Genomic DNA, 24,373 nt, shown 5'->3' on the forward strand with positions numbered 1-24,373 from the left:
AATAAAAAAAATTAAAAATAAAAAATTTACGTTCCACCCCCAAACTTAAATCCACACTTTGTCCCCAAGGTGTGGAAAATAAACAAAGGAAACAACTAAAGAAGTAATGAGGGGGGAAAAATAAATTATAATAAAAAAGAAAAAGAAAAGAAAAGAACATAAAACAGAAACAGGAAAAAAAAAAAAAAAAAAGAGAAAAAAAAAAAAACCAAAACGAAATAAGAAAAAAAATGAACAAACCAGGGATGTGGAGGTGACGCTGCAGTGAGTCGAAGGCAGGACCTGGAGCGGGATGCAAAGAGCGCTGACCAACTCAACCACGTCCACGCTTGCGTCAAATATGAGCGACAGCTACAATATAACCTGGTCTAGCTGCTGCATCTGTCATTTGAAAAAAAATATTGGATTCCCTTCTCCTAGCCCGAGCCCAGAAGGCTCTCTTCTGTCCATTCCCAGCTCAGACTGTAAATCACAAAAGACACTTTTTTTTTATTTCACTCAGTTTCAACCCATCCATCTCCACCCTCTCCCCTTGTCATCTATAGCAAGAACTCAAGAGCCTTGGCTATCTTTCAGAGCAGAGTCGTGTGGGTTCATCTGTGTGAGGGTGCCAAATCCAGAAAACCCTCAACAAAATCAAAATCACCATCCGCTGCGGCTTCGTCGAAGAGACAATCGGATGCTCACCGAGATCCGTCCCAACTTTGACCCCAACGACTCAGATGAGCTGACCCAGACGGAGTTCAACCCCAACACCACATACACTCGTAGTTCCTGAGCTTGGTTAATGGTAAGCTTCGCGTTGTGCTCATAACTGGGTCACAGTGTGGGTATTGTTGTGTTGAAAGTAATTAAGAGCAAAAGTGATTATTGCAGACTTCGTTGCCTTGTTCTGAGATACTCATCCCCGTCTGTTGGTGGATTTCAGCAAGCAAGTCAATCTTCAAGTTGGGAGCAGGTATAATATCGAATCCCTGCAAGTTTTTTTTCTTTTTCTTTTGTAGATCTGCATTAATTCATGGGTCTTTCTGGATTGTGAGAATTTCTGCTGATTTGTGTCTTTTGGTTGGTTCTGAGAGCGATACTCAATTGTGTGGTGTCTGGTGAAGTAAACTAAGTTGCAAAAATTAACTTCTCAAAATTATATCTATGTGCTGGATCCGCAACAGCTTCCCCCAAACTTGCATCTTCGAGTGAGCTCGAGCTCATGTGAATTGCTTTAACTTCTAGTATAGTGTAGATGTGGTGATGGTAATATAGGATTGCTGCTGGGTGCATGATTCCAGCTGCTGCTGGGTGCAAGATTCCAGCTGCTACTGGGTGCAAGATTCCAGTATAGGATTTTCTGTTTTTGATGCTTGCTGATGATGGTTGTGTCCTGCATTGAGTCATAAACGGCCTGCGTTGAGTCAATGATGTGTTAGGAATAGAAAGAAAGAAAAACAACAATTTTGTTTTTTGTTTTTTTTTGTTTTTTTTTTTTGTCTTGAAAATAAAAGAAGTAAAGAGTTTAGAAAAATTGGGTTGCCTCCCAATAAGCGCGCTATTTTAAGTCTGTAGCTAGACTTTGCAGAAGCCTGGTGGTCAAATCACTGGTTCCTTCAGAGTCAAAGACTCGGCTGCAATGTCAAAGGGTGTCTCCACGTAGGGTTTTAGCCTATGACCATTCACCTTGAACGTGTTGCCTTTATCTTCATTAGTGATTTGAACTGCTCCATGAGGAAAAACTTGAGTCACTAGGTAGGGTCCAGTCCAGCGAGATTTTAATTTCCCTGGAAACAACTTGAGCCTTGAACTAAATAACAGAACCTTTTGCCCTGGCTGAAATTCCTTCCGTAAAATTTGACTGTCATGAAATGCCTTAGTTCTTTCCTTGTAGATGCGAGAACTATCATAAGCACCTTGACGAATTTCCTCTAGCTCATTTAACTGCAATTTCCGCTTTTCCCCAGCTGAGTCATATGCAAAATTTAACTCTTTAATGGCCCAGTAAGCTTTATGCTCCAGCTCCATAGGTAGATGACAGGCTTTCCCATAACCAAGTCGGAATGGTGACATCCCAATAGGAGTTTTATAAGCTGTCCTGTATGCCCACAAAGCATCATTTAGTTTGAAACTCCAATCCTTGCGTGTAGAGCTCACTGTTTTCTCCAAAATACGCTTTATTTCTCTGTTTGAAACTTCAACTTGGCCAGATGTCTGTGGGTGGTATGGTGTAGCCACGCGATGATGAATCCCATATTTTGCCAATAGGTTAGCAAATGGTTTATTAATAAAATGCTTCCCCCCATCACTAAGAATAACACGCGGTATTCCAAAACGTGGAAATATAACCCCCTGGAGGAACTTCAGGACCACTGATCCTTGATTAGTTGGTGCTGCAATGGCCTCGACCCATTTTGAAACATATTCCACAGCCACTAAAATATATTGGTGCCTATTAGAAGATGGGAATGGTCCCATGAAATCAATACCCCAAACATCAAATAGTTCAACAATTAGGATACTTTGCTGGGGCATCTCATTCCTTCTGGATTGATTGCCGACCCTTTGACACCTATCACATGCCTTGCACCAATTCTGTGAATCTCTAAAAAGTGTTGGCCAAAATAACCCACTCTGTAGGATTTTCTCTGCTGTCCTTTTCTGCCCAAAATGTCCTCCACAAGCGTAGTGATGAGCAAACTTTAAAACACTTTCCTGTTCAACCTCCGGAATACACCTGCGAATAATCTGGTCTGCACAATACTTGTATAAGTACGGTTCATCCCAGAAATAGTGCTTTACATCAAATAAAAACTTCTTTTTCTGCTGGTAGGAAAAATCTGGATGCACCACACCCTTAGCCAAATAATTGACAATATCTGCAAACCAAGGTGTGTCAATTTTGACAGCAAATAGCTGTTCATCTGGGAAACTTTCACTCAATGGTAGAGAATCTGCCTCTGTAGCTGCTGGAATAATTAATCTAGATAAATGATCAGCCACAACATTCTCACTGCCCTTCTTGTCTTTAATCTCTAAGTCAAATTCTTGAAGTAAGAGAACCCAACGAATCAATCTAGGCTTTGCATCCTTCTTAGACAACAAGTATTTAAGTGCAGCATGATCTGTATAGACAATTATTTTAGCCCCAACCAAATAAGACCGAAATTTCTCTAGTGCGAACACAACTGCCAACAATTCCTTCTCTGTAGTTGCATAGTTAAGCTGTGCATCATTGAGAGTACGACTTGCATAATAGATGACATGGGGAAGCTTATCTTTTCGCTGCCCTAAAACTGCCCCGACAGCATCATCTGACGCATCACACATTAGTTCAAATGGTAAATCCCAATTTGGTGCAGCAATGATGGGTGCCGAAGTTAGGAGGGCTTTCAACTTGTTGAATGCTTCTAAACAGGCCTTATCAAAATTAAATGGTGCATCCTTAGCCAATAAAGTGCACAAAGGTCGACTAATCTTGGAGAAATCCTTGATGAACCGACGATAAAAACCTGCGTGTCCTAAGAAGGATCTCACACCTTTTACTGATGTAGGAGGTGGCAGCTTTGCAATAACTTCAATCTTTGCCTTGTCAACCTCGATGCCTTTGCTGGAAATTGAATGACCCAAGACAATTCCCTGTTCAACCATGAAATGACACTTTTCCCAGTTTAGCACTAAATTTGTCGCTTGACATCTCTAAAGAACTAATGATAAATTCTGTAAGCACTGATCATATGAATCCCCAAAAACAGAAAAATCATCCATAAAAACTTCCACAATATTTTCGACCAAGCCAGAAAAAATACTCATCATACAACGTTGAAACGTAGCAGGTGCATTGCATAATCCGAATGGCATCCTCCGATAAGCGTAAGTACCAAATGGACAAGTGAAAGTAGTCTTCTCTTGATCCTCTGGTGCGATTGGAATCTGATTATACCCAGAATACCCATCAAGAAAACAGTAAAAAGCCCGCCCAGCCAACCTTTCTAACATCTGGTCAATAAAAGGCAATGGAAAATGGTCTTTTCTCGTCCCTGTGTTAAGCTTCCGATAATCTACACACATTCTCCAACCCGTAGTCAATCGTGTAGGAACTAACTCATTATTATCATTTTTCACCACTGTAATACCGGTCCGTTTAGGCACAACTTGAGTCGGGCTAACCCATTTACTGTCAGAAATAGGATAAATCATACCTGCATCAAGTAATTTCATAACCTCTGTTCTGACCACCTCTTTCATAATTGGGTTAAGGCGGCGTTGAGCATCAACTGTTGGCTTTACGTCGTCTTCCATTAATATTCTGTGCATACATAGTGCTGGGCTGATTCCCTTGATGTCCGCAATTGTCCATCCCAATGCATCTTGATATTTTCTCAATACACGAAGCAATTTATCCTCCTCTGTCGGTGTTAAATCTGCTGCAATTATAACTGGCAGCGTCTCTGCAGCTCCTAAATATGCATATTTAAGATGTTGTGGTAAAGGCTTCAGCTCCAATTTTGGTGGCTGTTGTCTGGATGGTTTAAGGGGATGTTTGGGCTCTCCCAAACTCTCATACACATTCCTAAATTTTGGCAACACTGTGGGCAGACTGTTCAATGCGTGTATGTACTCATGAACACCTTCATCTTCAGAATCTGTCTCAAGTTCCCCCTGTAAAACATGCAGCAACTGATCTGTTTTTGAATTAGCACAAAATCTGTCATGCACCATACTGTCTACCATGTCAATACGCATACAATCTTGCTGTTCAGCAGGACGTTTTGCTGCCTCAAACAAATTAAACACCACAGATTGGTCCTGAACCCGTAAAGTCAATGTTCCAGCTTCCACATCAATTAAGGTCCTAGCTGTTGCCATAAACGGCCTCCCCAAAATAATAGGTGTTTGAAGGTCTTCATCCATGTCTAAAACCACAAAATCTGCCGGTAGATAAAGATTATCAACCTTAATAATTAGATCTTCAATAACACCTCTTGGATAAGTGATTGAACGGTCAGCTAGTTGAAGTATAATTGATGTAGGCTTTAAATCTCCGTGCCCCAATCGCTGAAAAACAGAAAAAGGCATCAAATTAATACTTGCACCCAAATCAATTAAAGCGCTTTTAAAATTAGAATTTCCAATAGTGCAAGAAATATTAAAACTCCCTGGATCTTTTTTCTTAGGTGGTAGTTTGTGTAGCAAAACTGCACTGCACTGTTCTGTCAAAATAACTTTTTCCAAATCTGAAAGCTTCTTTTTGCTGCTGCAAACTTCCTTCAAAAATTTGGCATATGATGGAATTTTCTTGATTGCATCCAGTAAGGGAATGTTGATCTGAACCTTGGATAATGTCTGCATAAAGTCCTTAAGTTGCTGATCTTTTGCTTTAGGCTTCAAACGTTCTGGATATGGAATTGGGGCCTCATAAACACGCTCAGGAACTTGTTTTGGAACAGTTTCTAGATCTGCCGAATTATGTTTTTCTGCAGGTTTGGCAGGTTCTGCTGCTGCAAAATTTTCTGTATTATCTTCCACTATTTGCTGCTCCTTTTCAATGCTATTTTCACGATTGTCATAGCTTTTTCCACATCGTAAAGTCCGAACAACTTTGCAATCTTCACGTCCATTTGGATTAGGAATTGTTTGACTAGGAAATTTGCCCTTTTCTCTGTCTGAAATCTGTGTAGCTAGCTGTCCAAATTGTTGCTCCAAACTTTTAATTGATGCTTCAACATTTTGAAATCTTTGATTGTTGCCCTCGATGAATGATTGAGTTGTTGCTGCCAGTTTAGCAAGTTGATCTTCCAGAGATGGTTTGGAGGGAACAAAAGGTTTTTGTGCATGCTGGAATGGTTTGGCATTAGTCTGATTGTCACCCCATTTGAAATTAGGGTGATCCCTCCATCCAGGATTGTAATGAGTTTCATATGCATCATTCCTAGGCCTTTGATAGCTGTTCATCATATTGACATGTTGTTCAACAAGCTCTGGGTAAGAGTCTCTATGTGGGCAGCCCATTATGTCATGTGTAGCCATACTGCATATAGTGCAAACTGTTGATGTAGGTGGCTGCTGTGTAGAACCTGCTATATGTTGTAGAAGCATATCAAACTTTGCATCAATTTTCTTATCCATTTTTTCCATTTGTGCGGACATGTTGGGAGAACCTACTGATAACTCAAAAATGCCCCTTTTCTGTGAATGTTCTGCTGCCCATTGCTGAGATTCTGTAGCCATCATATCAAACAGTTCAAATGTCTCTCTTGCAGATTTATTTGATAATGATCCTCCAGCTGATGCATTCACATGGCTCTTAGATGTAGGATTAAGCCCATCAAAGAAAATATTCATTTGTGTATCTGAATCAATTTTGACATGTGGACACTTTATGTACATCTCTGTATATCTCTCCCACGCTTCATGAAACTCTTCATTGGGCTTCTGTGTGAATGTCAAAATCTCCCTCTTGTAATTCAATGTCTTGGATGCTGGATAATATTTGTTCAGAATTTTGTGTGTAACTGCTGCCAAGTAGTAATGCTATTAGCTGGTAGAGTGAATAACCAAGTTTCTGCCTTGTCCTTCAAAGTGAAAGGGAAAAGACGTAACTTAATAGCCTCAGCAGAAAAACCCCTAATCAAAATATTCTTGCAACCCACAATAAATTTTGCAATATGTATGTTTGCATCTTCATTAGGCAATCCCCGAAAAGTAGGTAGAATTTCAAGCATATGGTGCCTGATCTCGAACGAATCACCCTCTTCTTGTTCAGGATACACAATGCAATTGGGAACATCAGTGGCACGGGCTTCCAATGACTCCCTGAGTGGTCTACCTGCCGCAGGTAATTCTAACGCCATGTTACTCTCGTTTGCAAACAAATTCTGCAAAAAAGTGCCCTGCAGTGAACAGTCCCAAGCCCAAATAACTTCTCTTCGCTGTCTATGCAGTGTGCGCTCTGGTTCTGGATCAAATTGTACAATCTGTGCAGTTCCTGATCTGGTCTGGACCATGCAGTCTGCAAAATCTGCAACAGAAACAAAATTGTTCAATTTCAATTTTGTATTTTATTTTTTATTTTGGACGAAAATTAAAAAGTAAAATAAAATAAAATAAAATAAATCAGAAAAAGGTTAAACAAAAATTGTCTAAAATAGTCCCCGGCAGCGGCGCCAATTTCTTGATAGGATTTTTAGTACTTGTGCAAACAGTGTTAAAAATCACATAAAATAATTTGCAAGAATACAAGGCTATTGTAGTATAGATGCTCATGCAAGGTCGTTTTCCTCAAGGACTAATTAGCAATTTATGTAAAAACAAATTCCAATTACTACTTAAAATAAAAAGTCAAGAAAGATGATTATAAATTTGGTGGATTCTAAAAAACAAATATTAAACAAAAACAAATACGATTGAGAGAAAGAGTTTTGAATATCAATTTATAAAAACACTAGGGTTTCACCATCACCTAGCAATCCTATGAACTTTTACCAATTACTTATGATTTGCACATGCCACTTTGAAGGTTAGGTTTTCCTAATGTATATTCTACTTGGAACCTCCAACACAGAACGTATATCCAACATGCAACCCGTCCGGACGTTCGGATCAAATCTGAACATGAAAGACTCATTAAGTTTTGTGAAAACCCTTTGAAAAACCATGCAACCCTTAAGACGTGGTGTTCATCTTAAGTGAAATTACAATTATTAATCACAAGAAGCTAGCATCAATTTCAGGGAACCTTCCGACCAAAATTGCATCCAATTACTTTTCTAAAGATCCTAATGGTGATCAGGCATTAAGACAATTAGATAGTTTAAAACAGTGATTAACAATTCAAAATACGCATGCACTCATCATAAGCAATTAAATAAAAATTACATATTCATGCTAAGGTTCAAGGCTTCACCCTAGCAAAAGAAATTTAGTTACGCATACTCATAATTGAAATCCAAGAAAATATCATTAAGAAGAAAAGAACGAAAACACCTGAAAGTTGTGAAAACCCAAAACCCTAGCAATTGCTCTCCACAATGCAAAGTTCAAAAGTGAAAAGGGAGTCCTTCAATTCCTTGTGAGAAGAGCTTAAATACCCCTTTAAAACCTAGCTGCCAATGTACAGCTTTTCTATCCCAACAAGGAAACTAATTAAAGTAAAATAATACTAGCTCTACTAATTCAAGGTCTGGCCTGAAAATTTGCCTAAAATCTGCCCAGCCACGTTTTGGCCCCAAATCTCCTCCAAATCTGGCCCAAGATAGCTTGTTTTAAAGATAAAAATGTTTTGAACACTTCTCTAGAAGGCCACGAACCCATCCGAGGTCATCTTGGGCTTCAAAAACGCAATAAAAGCCCAACACGTCACTATTCCAGCACCGCGCACTGCTCATTTATTTTATTGCCAGAAAATAACCGCTTGGAAGAAAGATCTGAAATTTTGATACGATCAAGCTAAGTGACTCAAGAACGTCCTCCAACTGGAATTACTCCAAAATTCCTCAATTTGATTATGTTTTGCTCCAGAGAGATTCGAAAGTCCTATATTGAAAATATAATTCAAAGTATCAAAATTCTTCCAAAATATTAACCAAAATATACTAAGAATGAGGTTAAATATATAATATAAAATATGTCCATCAGTGTCAATCGGACGGTCGGATTAATCACGATCGTGTAATCGCATAATTGTTAAACCCTAGCCCTATGGTTCCCGATTTCGGAGTATCCGGGAGTCCGATTCACGATCCGTCGAATCCTACACGTTTCTGAAATTATCTAGAGTAACATATCTAAAATTGATTACGATCCAACGGCTTAACAATATTGAACCCCATAATCGCACAATATGAAAAATCCGTTCGAGGCTCAAACGGTATCCAAATTGAGATCCGCGAATTCCTACGCGCTCGTGATGACCTAAAGATTGCATCAGAACACATTGTCACTGTACCACCCTCACCCATGCGCCGACGCACGTGCCGGCAGCGATGGGTGTCCAAAGCGATTATGCATCGCTTGAAAATCTCAAAACCACGGCTCCAAACTCCTACCCCAGGTATAACACCATATTTGGAACCACTTTTGTTCTTGGACCTACCCCAAAAACTGACCGGAAGTGGCCGAACATGGAGGCCGTAAACCGGCCAAATTTCCAATTCGAAAATTCATTATCTACACTGAGAACCGATTAATTCCTACCCAACAAGTAGCTGGAACAGCTTGAGAGGGTCAAAATCCATACCTGGCTCGTCCGATTTGGTTGAGAAACGAGGGAGAACAGCGGCCGTGAAATTCCGGTCACACCGCTCGGCTTTCTGCAGTTTTCAGCAGATGGAGTGGCTGACGGCGACGGAAACCGAGTGGGACAGGAAGAGGAGGCGATGACGGTTCGAACAAGACCGGTCTCGTGGCCGGTGGTGGTCTGTGGCTGCGACGGCGTCACAACAAAGAATCGGAGGGGGAAGAGGGAAGTCGCGACGGGAGAGAGAGAGAGAGAGAGAGAAAGAGATGTGGTTTTATAAATAAAAAATCTGATTTTCCTAATTACCATTTTGCCCCTCATCATATTTTATCGCATTTTCTTCGTTAAAACTCCGATTCGAGCTCACTTCGTGTCTATGAACTCATTTCGTCGTGCTCCACGTAACGGTGTATGTGGAATTGTCAAATTTCTTTTCGGTCAAAAAGTCAACTTTGCGTTCATAATTTATTCCAAGGGCAACCCGCATAATAAATTACTAATGAAATATGAATTTTAGGTTTGGGTCATTACACCAACTCTGTTGGACATGGCTCAAATCTTTGGGTTCAGGCCCCGTGGAAGACCTATAGATGCTGTGGGTGACTACCACAGGAGGAAGAACTAGGAGAAATTGGCCAAACCTTTCACCATCTCCCCAGCTTTAATCAACCAGAACTGCTCCTTTTCCAATTACTTGAGAAAGTTCAGTGTTGAGAAGGGCAAGGATCAACAGCATATGCTATTCCTTCTGTGTTGGCTGAACAGATTCATCTTCCCCAATTGTTCCTTGGCAGTTCTGCTTGAGTACAGACACCTGGCAGAAGCCCTTCACAATTACACTGATGTAGGGCTTGGGCCTATAGTTCTGGATCACCTTTTCTGCATACTGCCACGCTGGAGAATCCTCTAAATCTGTCTGCTCCTGGTGCATTCTGGATGATCCAGATCTGGCTGCAGGTTTACTTCCTAGAACTGAGGTTTCCAAACATAGTTCTGCCTGAAGATCAAGTTCTGGGTCTTCCTCTAATGTCTGCAGAAGTGCCCAAATGCTCCATTGAAGAGTACCTGATGTTCTTCAAGCACTGTACCAAGAGATCTGCAGCTCAGTGGTAGGTGGTGATCAGAAGGACCTATCCTTGGTTCCAACCTGGATACCGGTTGTTTAAGAAGGAGCCAGAAGAGGAATCGGCTAGAATTGACTTTAGGAAGAAGTTCCTGAGTGTCACTCTGCCAAGAGATCTGCCCTATGGAGGTGGGAAGCCTCCAAATTATCATTTAGGGGCAGAAGTCTATCATCCCAACTTCTGTGCAAGGCAACTTGGCTGCCCCCAGCTTATTCCACTCAAATCATATAGAAGTTGCAATTGGGCCACTTCCTGGAGAGATCTAGATGATCTGGAAGTGCACAAGGATGCTAGATGTGCAATAAACAAGATCAACAACAGCGCAGATGCCCTCTATCCAGCCTGGGAACCAAACTCCTGCAGTTCTGCCAATTTTGACGCTTGGTGGAAAGCTAGGTTTCATGGTCTGCCAGCCTCCATTACTGCACTCAAGGTACTTTTTGAAGGCTGGGGCTCCTGGACTATCTACGTAGAGGTGGATGCCAAGAACTTCGTGGTGCAGACCATCAAAGATGTTAATGCCCAGGTCATAGAAGGTAACCTTCAATTCTGTTTGTCTTGCCTATTCTATCTTGTAGTGATGATGCCTAACACTTTTGTTTTTTCTATATCAGACCCTTCTTTGATAGAAAACATAGGTGGGCAGTCTGTCCAAGCTGGAGAAGTGATTGGTAAGTTTTTCACTATTCTGTTCCTTCCATTATTTTCCTGCTGGATTGACTTCTGACTTTGTCTGTTTCTTGTGTAGTCACTTCTGTCATTGCTGCCGGAGACTTAGAGCTCTCTTCTGGAGATGAAGATAATGAAATTATGGCAGAGCAACCAGCTGTTGAGGCCACTCCTTCTGCCAGAAGGAAGAGAAAAAAAACTACTCCAGTTCGTGGTAGTGCTGCTCAGCCTGCAACTTCAGGTAAATTCTGACAGTTTGAGCATTCCTATTCTGTTCTGCTCAATTCAGCTTATGTTCTAATGGTTTATTGTCTGCTTATTGTAGCTGAAAGTCCCCCTTCTCCTCCTACTAAGTCAAAAAGACTTAGAAAGAGGACCATGGTGGAATATGTGGCCATGGAGGAATCTGCAGCAGCTTCCACCAACACTTCTGGGACGGATGAAGAGCTGAGAGAGCCCTTCGAGGCAGTAGAGCAGGAGAAAGAGCTAGAAGAAGTAGAAGAAGGACGTCAAGAAAAGGCAAAAGAAATGGAAGAAGAGGTAAGTATTGTTTTCTGGCTATGTCAGCTTTTCTTTTGTTTCTTCCTTTCCTCTGTTCTGACTTTTGTCTACCTGCAAGAGGAAATCCCCGCTGAAGTGATTGCAGAGAGCATTGCTTTGGCGCAGCGGCAGCAGAAGAATCCAAGGGCAGAGCTGACTAGTTCAGAGTTGGCCTTTTTTAAGGATATAGAGGCAGAGCATTCCGCTGCCGTTCCAGCATCTGAAGAGAGGGCAGAGCAATCTGCATCAGAGCCTATGGAGCAGGCAGAACTACCTGTTGCAGTTTCGGAAGCTGGAGTGGAAGTGGTTGCTACTGTTCCTGACCTTGTGGTAATTTTTATTTTAACTATGTCCCCCTGTTTCCTATAATTCTGTCATGTCTTTGCTTTTTAATTGTTAGTCTTTTCAGGTAGAAGTGCCTAGATCTGCTGGTGTTCAGGCAATGATGACCAGCCCTCTGAAGCCTCCAATTGTTGCTGCAAGTGCTTACTCATTTGTGGATCTTCCTTTTAGTTTCAACGTCTTCGATAGAACTTACTTGAGCTTTTCTTGTAGATGCCCATTCATTCCTTTCTAAGTTCCTCTGCCACTGCTTCCTTTGCTGACCCAGAGCTGGTAGAATTTGAAGCCATGGACCTAGATGCCCAGCTGGACAAGCTGGAAAAACTCACTTCTACTCCTGGCAAGGCCAAGTCCAAGGCGGTGGAGGAGGCCATGGAGAGGTTGAAGATCTGGCAATCTTCTGAGCTGGAACTGGATGAGGACAGGGAGGCTGTTGATCAATTCATGAAGGACCTGGACCTTCTGCACAGACAGAACATGGCTCCCAAGCCCATACTTGAGATGAGCCTTGGCTTGGCAAGAGATGTGCCCAACCTCCATGACCGTTATGAGGATCTCAGGCCTACCTTCAAAACTTCTGAGTTCTGCAAAACCACTCATGAAGCCAATTTGGCTGATTATGCGAAACAGAAGGCAGAACTGGACCAGATGGTTGTAGGGTACAAGGAAGCCAAGGCCACTATAGATAAGCTGGATAAGCAGATTGAAAAGCTTCAAAAGCAGTTGGCAGAATGCAGAGGAGTGCAGAGCAAGCTTGAGGCTGGACTAAGTTCCAAAACCAAGGCCACCTTCCTCGTGCAGAGCATGGTTTCAACTTCTAGGCCGGCTTTGGAAATTGCGGAGGCTTCAATCGATCAGGGAGAGCTGCCCCAGAAGGAACTTTCTATCAAAAAGGCTAGTCTACAGGAGACTCTTAAGAAATTAAGGTTTTAGATTTTAAATTTAAACTTTGTAATAAACATTTAGCCATAAAAATGGCTATATTTAAATAAAAGTTATTATTTTTGTGGAATTTTGATTTTTCTTCATAATAAAATGTACTTAACAAAATACAGCAAAGTAAAGTTTTTGAATAGAACTTTAAACAATAGTTTCACTTTGCTGCCTCTCTATTCCAGGATCTGTTTGCACAGCCTGTGAATCCCACATAGTTGGATAAAATTTCTTCAACCACTTGCCATCGATTGGTGTAACATGCACATCTCCATCTCGATCTTGCAATCTGTATGCCTTCATTCCAAGGACCTGCTTAATTATGAAAGGACCTTCCCATGTAGGCGACCACTTTCTATATCCAGCTATGTGTGTTCCAAGGGGCAGAACTGCTTTCCAGACTATCTCTTCTTCTTCAGAACTCTTGCTTTTGACTCTCTTGTTGTAGGCCCTTAATACAGCTTGCTTTCCTGCTAAGAGTTTGTTGTGGGTATCAATCCTACTTGCATCCTATCCTTCTAGTTCTAGCAGCATGGCTTGAGAGTAGTCTTCTCCAACTAGGTTGTGTTGATGAGCAATTCTAAGAGACTGGACTTCTATCTCCATAGGCAGAATTGCATCATGGCCATAGGTTAGAGCATATGGGGTCATGCCAGTTGTCTCTCTTTTTGAAGTCCTATATGCCCACAGAGTTTCTGATAACTTCTCATGCCATTGCTTTGGATTTTTCTCAAGCATCTTCTTGATAATGTTGATGATCACCTTGTTACTTGATTCTGTCTGCCCATTAGCTTGGGCGTAATAGGGAGTAGATTGAAGCAGCTTGAATTTGAATGCTTCTGCCATATCCAGCATCTCTCCAGATATGAAAGAAGATCCTCAGTTGTGATTGATTCTGGAATGCCAAACCTCTGTATAATATGCTCTTCTATGAAAGTGATGATCTCTTAAGATGCTGTGGACTTAACAGGCTTGGCTTCCACCCATTTGGTGAAATAGTCTGTAGCTACAATGTTAAAACAATGTTGTTTGCTATTGGCTGAATAAATCTTACCAATGAGTTCCATTGCCCATCCTCTGAAAGGCCATGGCTTTACCACTGGATTCATGGGAACTGAAAGAGCTTGCTGGATTGGACCATGCCTTTGACAAGCCTCACACCCCTTGGAATAGTCAATGCAATCCTTCATCATGGTTGGCCAGAAGTAGCCATACCTTCTAATCAATTAACACATTTTTCTTCCTCCTTAGTGAGCTCCACAGTTTCCTTCATGGGTTTCTCCCATGACCTTCATGTACTCTTTCTTTCCTAAGCACCTTAGAAGTACCTCATCCTTGGCTTTTCGGACCAAATCTCCATTCCACATAAGGTAGTTCAAAGCCATGATTCTGATTCTTTTCTCAGAAGGCAGGGTTGGATACTGCAAGTAATTTATGATAGGATTTCTCCAATCATCTTAAGTGATTATGGCAGAATTGACATCTATCTCCATCCCTCTGGTCAGAACAGATGACAGACTTTTCTTTCCTACCTTAATGATCCTTTGCACATAGTCTTCATTGGCTGCAAAGTTTTCTTCTCTTAGGATATCTTCCCAAGTAGCTTCTCTGAATTCTGTCAGAAGATTCCTGGCTGCTACTAAATAGACAGTTAAAGAAGGATTTAGACACTTGTATTCTCCAGCAATCTGCTTTAACACAATCATAGAATCTCCCAAGATTTCCACAGACTGGATTCCCAACTCCACCAGCATTTCAAGTCCTATGATTAAAGCTTCATATTCAGCCATGTTGTTAGTGCATTAGAAGTCTAGCTAGAAAGAATAACAGTGTCTGATTCCTAGTGGTTCCTCCAAAACAATTCCTGCCCCAGAAGCTACATCAGTTTTTGATCTATCAAAGTGCAGCTTCCAAGGTGTGTGGTGGACTGAATAGATGGGCTCTAGTCAACAGATCTGCATTTGCTATATCCAAAGAGTCCATGTTTTCAATCTCTTCCCTTGGATGATCTGCTAGAAAATCTGCTACAGCCTGTCCTTTGACGGCTTTCTGAGGAACATATGTGAAAACGAATTCTGTCAAAGCCAGAGTCCATTTTCCAATTCTGCCTCTTAACATTGGCCTTGTTAGCATGTATTTGATTAGGTCTGTCTTGGTGATGATGTAGATGGTAAATGGCAGCATGTAGTGTCTGAGTTTCACAGCAGTGAAGTATAAGGCTAGACAAAGCCTTTCAATTGCAGAATATTTTCTTTCTACTCCTGTCAGAGTTCTGCTCAGATAGTAGACCGCCTGTTCATTCCCTTCCTTGTTTTGTTGAACCAACAGACTCCCTATGGACACTTCTGATGCACAAACATAGAGTTTGAGTGGTCTGCCTTTCTTTGGTGGGGACATAACTAGTGGGTTTGAGAGGTAGTGCTTGATTTCCTCAAAAGCTTGTTGATGCTGTTCTTCCCACTTAAATGTCTGTTCTTGCTTTAACCTCAGCAAAGAGGAGAAGGGCTGAATTTTCCCTGTAGAATTGGATATGAATCTTCTTAGAAAATTAATTTTTCCAATGAGACTTTGTAGTTCTTTCTTGTTCCGAGCTAGCAAGGCTTCTATGATGGATTTTGCTTTATTTTTGTCAATCTCTATGCCTCTTTGGTGGACCAAGAAACCTAAGAAATTTTCTGCTTGAACTCCAAAAACACACTTCTTGGGATTCATTTTCAACTTATATTTTCTCATTCTTAAGAATGTTTTTCTCATATTTGATACATGATCTCCCTCTTCTGGGTATTTAATCACTACATCAACTATATATACCTCTAGAGACTGACCTATCATATCATGGAAAATAGAATTCATTGCTCTTTGATAAGTGGCCCCTGCATTTCTTAAGCCAAAAGGCATTATAGTGTATTCAAAAGCACCTATATGTCCTGGGCACATGAAAGCTGTCTTATGGATGTCTTCTTCTGCCACCATAATCTGATTATATCCTGCATTACCATCCATAAAAGATAGCATTTTGTTATGAGCAGCTCCATCTACTAGCATATCTGCCATTGGCATAGGATATTCATCCTTGGGAGATGCTTCATTCAGATTCCTGTAATCCACACAGATCCTAACTGCCCTTGTTTTTTTTTTTTCAAGACTGGCACAATATTGGCTAACCAATAAGCATAAATGGCCAGTTTGATGAATCCTGCCTTGAGCAATCTTTCTATTTCTTCCTTGACTTTGAGTTCTGTTTCCATAGACATTCTTCTTCTAGCCTATTTGACTGGAAGGTAGCCTTCTTTGATTGGCAACTTGTGTTCTACCAGTTTTCTATCTAGTCCAGGCATCTCATGATAATGCCAAGCAAAATAGTCTCTAAAATCATGCAAAAGTGCAATGATTTCACTCTTGAGTGGTTCTTTCAACAATGCACTAATGAAAGTGGGTCTTGGATCCTCTTCTGTCCCTAAGTTTATCTCATGTAATGGATGTTCCACTTCAGTTAAAGAATCATCTAGTGCTGCTGGTGCAAATTCTAAAACTTCATCCTGTAAACTCTCTTCTTCTTGTTCTTCCATGATCTGTGAGTGAATTCAGCCATATTGATGGCTGGATTCTACATAAAGAGCTTCCTTTCTTCCCAATATATCAACAATCTTTTTGTAATGGATCAGATTGTTGCAGCTCGATCCTTTTCTTCTTGATTAAGACTAAATATTAGAATTATGGAGGTCTAGAACAAAAGGTCTATTCCAGTCTTCTAGAGAACTGGCTAAACCATCTTCAATGAGTCTCTAGGCCGTAACACCATGGGGGCGGCCGTTTTGGTTGACTCCAAGCAAAGTGAAAGGTCCAAGGTCATCATGATAATACCTTGCCTCAAAACACATGGCAGAGGGGAGAAATGGCTGTGGATCGGCCTCTACTATCTCCATGTAACCCTCTTCATTCCATAGAGCTAGTTGCTGATATAGAGTGGAAGGAACACATAAGCTTTGGTGAATCCAGTCCCTGCCAAGTAATGCATTGTAAGTGGTTGACGTAGTGTTTACCACAAAGAATGCAATCTTTAGGTCTTTCGTTCCAACTATGACATCTACATCCAGGATTCTGTGAGTTTTAGTGATGCCCCTAGAAAAGTTGGTGACAGTTAAGCGTGTTGGGATTAAATCTTTCTCTGTTCTACCCATCTTGCTCAACAATTTGCAAGGTAGAAGATTAATGGTTGTACCTCCATCTACCATGACTTTGGGAATGGGAACACCCTCAAAGTTTGTTGTTATGAATAGAGGTCTAAGGTGATTAGCCATCTCCTTGGTCGGTTTGGAGAAACAAAGCTGTTCTGCAGTCAGTTTCATGGCAGTTCCGCTTGTCTTGGCAATAGGTGTTTGCTGTTCTGGTGCTTCCTCTACCTCTGCCAACCTGAGAAAACATGTCTCCTTCTAGAGTGTTTTCTTGTCCTTCTGCTGCCCTGAATTTCTCCGGCAAGATGAACACCATGTTGATACTTTGATCACCGTGCAAAAGGCTTTCTAATTTTGTACCGAAAGCCTCAGTTTCTTCATCTAGCTCTCCGTCATACTCCATCTGTTCTTCCCCATATTCTTTTGTCCAGTCTTCCTGTTCTCCTGTTTCAAGGAGCCCAGTTTGGTCATCTGTAGATGGCTCATAGTCCAACTACTCATCTTCATACTCTTTAGTCCAGTCTTCTTGTCCTTCAACTAGAATAGGTTCAGATTCACCTTTTATTTGTGAAGGCTCAAGCCGATTGACTGGGGATAAGGCAGGATGGGTAGAAGGTCTGCCTGGAGATTCTGCCTTTATCAGCTTTTGTGGCTGACAGGTTGTTTGTTCTGCCTGAGGAGCTATTTCTGGACTTTTCCCTCCTCTGGCTGAACTGGTCCCTAGAAGTGCCTGTGTGTCATTCCTGTTTTTAAGGAAGGTGCAATACTGCCTTTGAATTCTCCTTTTCTGAGTTCTAGTTAACTCCAGAGTCGGTCTATAGCTCTTTCCAACAGAATACCATCTGCATTATATGATAGTGGCCAAGGGCTTTTCATTCCCGGGCATCTTGATTGGTATTTCTTTCTTTAGCTGCTCTGCCATTTTCTTATTGTGTTGAGCAGGCCTAAGATAGTCCTTTTGTCTGGCTCTGTCTTTAGATGGAACCAGAACTGGACTCTGTTGGTATGATGTTCCAATCCTGTTAAACACGCTGGGTGTGGGCTAATTCTGCCTGTCCAGAATCACTTCTAACTCACTCTCAGACTTGCACCTACTGCATAATACTACCTCAGCGGAGATAGTTGCCTTTGGCCTTTGATTAGCCTCCCTCATGACTTTTCTGCCTGCGCTAGAGCTAGCTCCTGTCGCTGTCTTGCTTCTCTTCTATTCTGGCCAATTTAAGTTGGCCATGTTGACTTGTGGCTGGGGAAAGAGATCTGTTGTAACTTATGGTGGTTTCTCCGCCAGTTTTAGCCTTCCTGTATGACACCCTTGAAAACAACACAACTATTGGTGGAATGGTTCCAAGAGTTGTGCCACTTGCAATACTGTCTGCCCTTAAGTTCTTCTGGCTTGGGAAACTTATGGGGTGTCTCTATTGCCTTCTGTAGTAGCATCTCATCAAACAAAGCATCAACCTTTGTTAGATGAAAGGAATATACCTTGTTCTGTGTTGGTTTGTTTGGAACAAACCCTCCTGTGAATGTTGGCGGCTTATGATCCCTTGATGGCTTTGTAAAAGCCTTGCAGCTGATCAGATGTTTCAACTTTGCCTTTTCTGATACTGCAATTTCTCTTTCCTCCGAGCCTTTTGTGTCTTCCTCTGATTCCACCTCAACCAGATGGATTGAAGAGGAAAGGGGTTTGTAGTATGTGCCCTTGGAAGAGTTTCTCTTCTGTTGTTCTTCTTTAAGCAACTCCTCATACTTAGATGCTTTATCTGCCAGTTCTGCCAAATCTCCAAACAGCATCCCATCAAATCTTTTCCTCAGAGAGATTTTAAGGGCGGCTTGAGCCATCTGGATGAAGTGCCTCTCTTCCATAGGGATTCGGCATTTCATTTTGAACTTTCTGAACCTGGTTATGAAGTCTTGAGCAGGTTCATCTTCACTCTGTTTGAGGGCAGCAAGATCGATGGTGACTTCTGGCTGGATCCTGAAATAGTAGTCATGGAAAACATTTTCCATTTGCTCTCAAATTTGAACGGCGTTAGCTAGTAGACTAGTGTACCAGGTGAAGGTTTGTCCAGGGAGAGAACTCCCAAAAAGCCTTAGCTTTAACAGAGGGTTATTTTCTATGGCTATGCACTGGACAGAAAATCTACCTTTATGCTCAACTGATGAAGCATGGGGATCTTCTCCGTTGAACAATGTGAAGTTTGGCACCTTGAAACCAGGGGATAGAGGGATTTGATCAATATAAGCTGGATATGGCTTTCTGTAAGTGGGCCTCTCTCCTCTTCTGGCTTCAAGCTCTATCATCTCCCTAATTATTCTCTGTAGTGCCCCTATGTCATTTAAAGCATTGATAGGGTGTAGATTTCATCCCTGTTCTGGCTGGATGTGGTCAATCCTGTGCTCCATTCTGTATAGCTTGGGCATAACTTCCTCCCTGTGTTCTTCCTCTTCTTCAAAATCTAGATGGTTTCTCTAATTTGCCCCTGGTCTGTTCCTGTCATTGTTGGCAAAGGGGTTAATTCCCCTTCTGCTTCTTATTGGTGGAGGGAATGGATTGGGATCCATCCTTCTGGGTCTGTAAGGCAACACAGCTGGTGCTTCAGGCAGAAGTGCCAAGGGTTGATCACGTGGAGCCAGGGTTGTGGAATAGGTGGAGTTTCTTATTTTGAGGAACCTGAACCGGTGCAGGGCCTTCTGGCCTGACTGGACCCTCATGCTCTTGGACAGAAAGAGCTCCTCCCCTCTATCCAACTTGGATCTCTTCATGCTTTTGTACTACAGCTATCTGTGCAATGAGAGGATTCTCTTGGTATGGCCAAGCCAATCCTGGTGGAGGGCCATAAGGGAGGTCTAGCTGCTGGACTACCACATCTAGGTTTGGAATTCTGTCCATGCCATTACATCATGGCTGTCATGTTGTTCAGAGTATCCTGGCTCCTTTGTCCTGTAGCCTCCTATCGAAACATAGCTTCCTGTATCTGATTCAACCTCCTGGAGTCGGTCCTGGAACGTCTGCTTCCGGTGCTGCCATGAGTTGAGTGTCTGTCATCACTTTCTTCTGACTCCAATCCTTCTCGGAGAACTACCTGATTTCTTTCCATGGCATGGCGTGGGTTCTGGCTAGAGCTTCCAATATTCAATTACTTTAGAAATTTTTTTGTCGGAGTATGTATACTGAGAAGTCCCACTGGGCATGCCAAATTGTTCACCCGTTTTATGTTTGCTCCTATGATGGAAGGGTAAAGTTCCCTACTGCCTTGAAAACCATTGACTGGTCAACAAGTCAGCTTTCTTTAGTGTGTGAGTGTGCCACTGCTAGCAATGAAAACCCTAGCAGATTTCTTTGAAATAGATAACTTGCGCCCCAAGTTGCTGATTTATAAACAAGCAATTATAAATTTGGGTGAGGAATATCTCCCAAGTAAGTTCTTTTCCTGCCTCAGACTGGTGAGGACTTCGCAATTTATCTCAGTACAAGATTGGTAGTTCTGGCCAGAATAAATGATAATAAAGTAGACTGTTTTTAGGCAGAACTGCCCTTTACAAAACTAGAAAGGAAAGAATCAACTCTAGAAAGACAAAAAGAAAGCTGAAATTCCATTTCTGCTTGGATAGAAGTCTCTGATCCGGGCTGGACTGGGTATGTCTATGCTGGACTGAACTATCAACAACTTCAACTGCTTAGCTTCACCTGTAAATCGATACCAAAGTTTAATTTTGGCAGAGCTTTTAATTTATTTCAAGCCTTGGGAGACTTTTGAACGGGTAGAACTGCAGCCTCTTCGATCTGAACGGGGTAGAAGTGGCTGGACTTGAGGATTACTGAGCCGGAACTGCACTATGGTACCTGTTCTACTTGATCAGGGCTTTCCATAAATTTGTTGAGGTTTTCATATTTGTGAAAACTCAAACTTTGCTTGTCTTGGCTTTTGCTGAACCAAATTTGTAACTAGAGAATTCTCGTTTTGAATGACTTATTTCTCTAAGTCTATACTTGGAAGTTTTGTTCTATAGTTGGCTTCTTTTGTGGATCAACTGAGCTTTTAGTTGCTCCAGTTTGTTTTGAAGGTTCTCAGTGATCAAGTGATCATTTTGAGTTTTTGCCTTTGGTTGATTTTTGATTGTTGATTCATTGTTGAATTGAGTGTCCTTTGCTCTGTTCACCCTCTCCTATATTTATAAGAAATGCTTTGGAGTATGGTTTCTGATTCTTTAGAAATGGGCGGCAGATTTTCTCAAAAGATCTTTCATTTTTAAAATGTAAAGAAAGAGGGGTTTTATCAACTCTGGTAGATAAGCTCTCAATGGTCAGTTTCTTTAAGTCAATCACTTCTTTGTTTTTTTTGAAACAAAACTTAACCCCTCTTTAATTCCAACTACCCCCTGTGAGAGCTCAAACTGTGATGGTTAGTTTGATTTTCCAGTTTGAACAACTTCCTGTTTCCTGCTTATCTTTTTAGAAAACACAGTCTGCGTATCCCTTGAAAGATGGTGCCTTCTTTGGAGTAGAAACAATATCTCTGAATATATAAAAGGGTTTTGATCTTCTGGTGGCAGAGATTTCAAAGACGTCCCTTCCTTTCGCCTGCCTCTGTCAACTCTTTATCAACCCAGTTGAAATTGTTGACTTTCTTAAATCAGAGAAAAAGATTCACGTGGGTATGTTTCCTTTTGGGCTCCTTCTTCTCTTTTAATCATGCCCAAGCCCTTTTGATTTTTCTGGAGCCATGAGCTGATTGCTTTTTTTCTTTTTCGAGGCCCAAGTTTATTTGTAGAGTCCAGACTGCTTAGGCCCTGTGGTTTTGTCTTTGTTGTGTTTGGGCTTTTTAGGCTGGGTGTGCCAAATTAGGCCCAAACAGATGTCGTCCAAGTTTTGGGCTCAATCTGATATCGATTGCTCAAAGAAATTGGACACTTCTAGTTCGTACGAAGTTCGTTCCGTAAATGGAGTGGTTGGTGTATTGCATAGTTTTAGCGATCGGATTTCACTCAAAACTCAACAAATGACTCCTCTGACCATACTATGATGGTGCCCAAGTTTTGGGCTCAATCCGAAATCAAGAAGTCAAAAAAATTGGACATTTCAAGTTAGTACGAAGTACGTTTTGTAAATGGAATGGTTGGTGTATTGCCTAGTTTTAACAATTGGATTTCACTCAAAAGTCACCAAATGACTCCTACCACCATATTATAATGTTGCCCAAGTTTTGGGCTTGATCTGAAATCAATAGGTCAAAAAAATTGGACATTTCAAGTTAGTATGAAGTGCGTTTTGTAAAAGGAGTGGTTGGAGTATTGGCTAGTTTTAACGATTGGATTTCACTCAAAAGTCACCAAATCACTCTTCCCACCATATTATAATGTTGCCCAAGTTTTGGGCTCAATCCGATCTCGATTTGCCAAAGAAATTGGACACTCAAAGTTCGTACGAAATTCGTTATGTAAATGGAGTGCTTGGTTTATTGCATAGTTTTAGCTATTGGATTTCACTCAAAACTCGCCAATTAACTCCTCCCACCATATTATGATGTTGTCCATGTTTTGGGCTCAATCCGATATTGATTGGCCAAAGAAATTGGACACTTCAAATTCATACGAAGTTCGTTCCGGAAATGGAGGGGTTGGTGTACTGCATAGTTTTAGCAATTGAATTTCACTCAAAACATACCAAATGACTCCTCCCACCATATTATGTTGTTGCCCAAATTTGGGCTCAATCCGATATCGATTGCCCAAAGAAATTGGACACTTCAAGTTAGTACTAAGTTCGTTCCGTAAATGGAGTGGTTGTTTAATTGCACAATTTTAGCGATTGGATTTCACTCAATACTCACCAATTAACTCCTCCCACCACTTTATGATATTGCCCAAGTTTTGGGCTTAATTTGATATCTATTGGTGAAAGAAATTGGAGACTTCAAGTTCGTACGAAGTTCGCTTTGTAAATGGAGTGGTTGGTGTACTGCTTAGTTTTAGAGATTGGATTTCACTCAAAAATCACCAAATGACTCCTTCTACCATATTATGGTGTTGCCCATGTTTTCGGCTTAATCCGATATCGATTGGCCAAAGAAATTGGACACTTCAAGTTGGTACAAAGTTTGTTATGTAAATGGAGTGGTTGGAGTATTGCATAGTTTTAGCGATTGGATTTCACCCAAAACTCGCCAAATGACTCCTTCCACCATATTATGATGTTGCCCATGTTTTGGGCTAAATCCGATATCGATTGGCCAAAGAAATTGGACAAGTCAAGTTCGTATGAAGTTCGTTATGTAAATGGAGTGGTTGGTATATTGCATAGTTTTAGTGATTGGATTTCACTCAAAACTAGCCAAATGACTACTTCCACCATATTATGATATTGCCCAACTTTTGGGCTCAATCCGATATAGATTGGCCAATGAAATTGGACACTTGAAGTTCATTCTGTAAATAGAGTGGTTGGTGTATTACATAGTTTTAGTGATTGAATTTCACTCAAAACTCACCAATTCACTCCTCCCACCATACTATGAGGTTGCCCATGTTTTGGGGTCAATTCAATATCGATTGGTCAAAGAAATTGGACACTTCAAGTTCGTAAGAAGTTCGTTCTGTAAATGGAGTGGTTGGTGTATAGCATAGTTTTAGTGATTGGATTTCACTAAAAACTCACCAATTCACTCCTCCCACCATACTATGAGGTTGCCCATGTTTTGGGATCAATCTGGTATCGATTGGTCAAAGGTATTGGACACTTCAAGTTCGTACGAAGTTCATTCTGTAAATGGAGTGGTTGGTGTATGGCATAGTTTTAGTGATTGAATTTCACTCAAAACTTACCAAATGACTCCTCCCACCATATTATCATGTTTCCCATGCTGTGGGCTCAATCCGATATCGATTGGTGCATGAAATTTGACAATTCAGGTTCGTACAAGGTTCGTTCTAAAATGGAGTGGTTGGTGTATTGCATAGTTCTAGCAATTGAATTTCACTCAAAACTCACCAAATGACTCCTCCCACCATATTATGATGTTGCCCAAGTTTTGGGCTCAATCCGATATTGATTGGCCAAAGAAATTGGACACTTCAAGTTCGTACGAAGTTTGTTCTATAAATGGAGTGGTTGGTGTATTACATAGTCTTAGCGATTGGATTTTGCTCAAAACTCACCAATTCACTCCTCCCACCATATTGCCCAAGTTTTGGGCTCGATCCAGATCAATAGGTCAGAGAAATTGGACATTTCAAGTTCGGACGAAGTTCGTTTCGTCAATGGAGTGGTTGGTGTATTGCATAATTTTAGTGATTTGATTTCACTCAAAAGTCACCGAATGACTCCCTCCTCCCACCATATTATGATGTTGCCCAAGTTTTGGGATCAA

The 24,373-nt window shown here is 41.2% G+C and overlaps 2 protein-coding genes and 1 long non-coding RNA gene across 6 annotated transcripts; all 3 read left to right on the forward strand.

Moving 5' to 3' along the window:
* Nucleotides 346–7,215, forward strand: LOC109946879. Of its 3 annotated transcripts, XR_002269961.1 has the most exons (4): nucleotides 346–790; nucleotides 877–958; nucleotides 6,752–6,823; nucleotides 6,930–7,212. It is a non-coding gene; the product is annotated as an uncharacterized LOC109946879 (long non-coding RNA). The 3 variants fall into 3 exon arrangements; XR_002269960.1 differs by having other exon boundaries at nucleotides 355–790; nucleotides 6,752–7,215; XR_002269959.1 differs by lacking the exons at nucleotides 6,752–6,823; nucleotides 6,930–7,212 and adding an exon at nucleotides 6,249–6,486 and having other exon boundaries at nucleotides 356–790.
* LOC109946780 lies at nucleotides 9,771–12,087 on the forward strand. The gene is made up of 9 exons (XM_020555561.1): nucleotides 9,771–9,818; nucleotides 10,169–10,284; nucleotides 10,348–10,883; nucleotides 10,962–11,018; nucleotides 11,096–11,257; nucleotides 11,342–11,556; nucleotides 11,638–11,886; nucleotides 11,966–12,028; nucleotides 12,070–12,087. The coding sequence occupies exons 1-9, from the start codon at nucleotides 9,771–9,773 to the stop codon at nucleotides 12,085–12,087; spliced, it is 1,464 nt and encodes a 487-aa protein (XP_020411150.1).
* Nucleotides 11,590–12,948, forward strand: LOC109946669. 2 transcript variants are annotated; one of them, XM_020555189.1, is made up of 2 exons: nucleotides 11,590–11,886; nucleotides 11,957–12,948. In XM_020555189.1, the coding sequence occupies exon 2, from the start codon at nucleotides 12,112–12,114 to the stop codon at nucleotides 12,829–12,831; it is 720 nt and encodes a 239-aa protein (XP_020410778.1). In that variant the 5' UTR covers nucleotides 11,590–11,886; nucleotides 11,957–12,111; the 3' UTR covers nucleotides 12,832–12,948. The 2 variants fall into 2 exon arrangements, with proteins under 2 accessions (XP_020410778.1, XP_020410777.1); XM_020555188.1 differs by having other exon boundaries at nucleotides 11,966–12,948.

The sequence above is a fragment of the Prunus persica genome, chromosome G1 (assembly GCF_000346465.2).
Source record: "Prunus persica cultivar Lovell chromosome G1, Prunus_persica_NCBIv2, whole genome shotgun sequence".
Lineage (NCBI taxonomy): Eukaryota > Viridiplantae > Streptophyta > Magnoliopsida > Rosales > Rosaceae > Prunus > Prunus persica.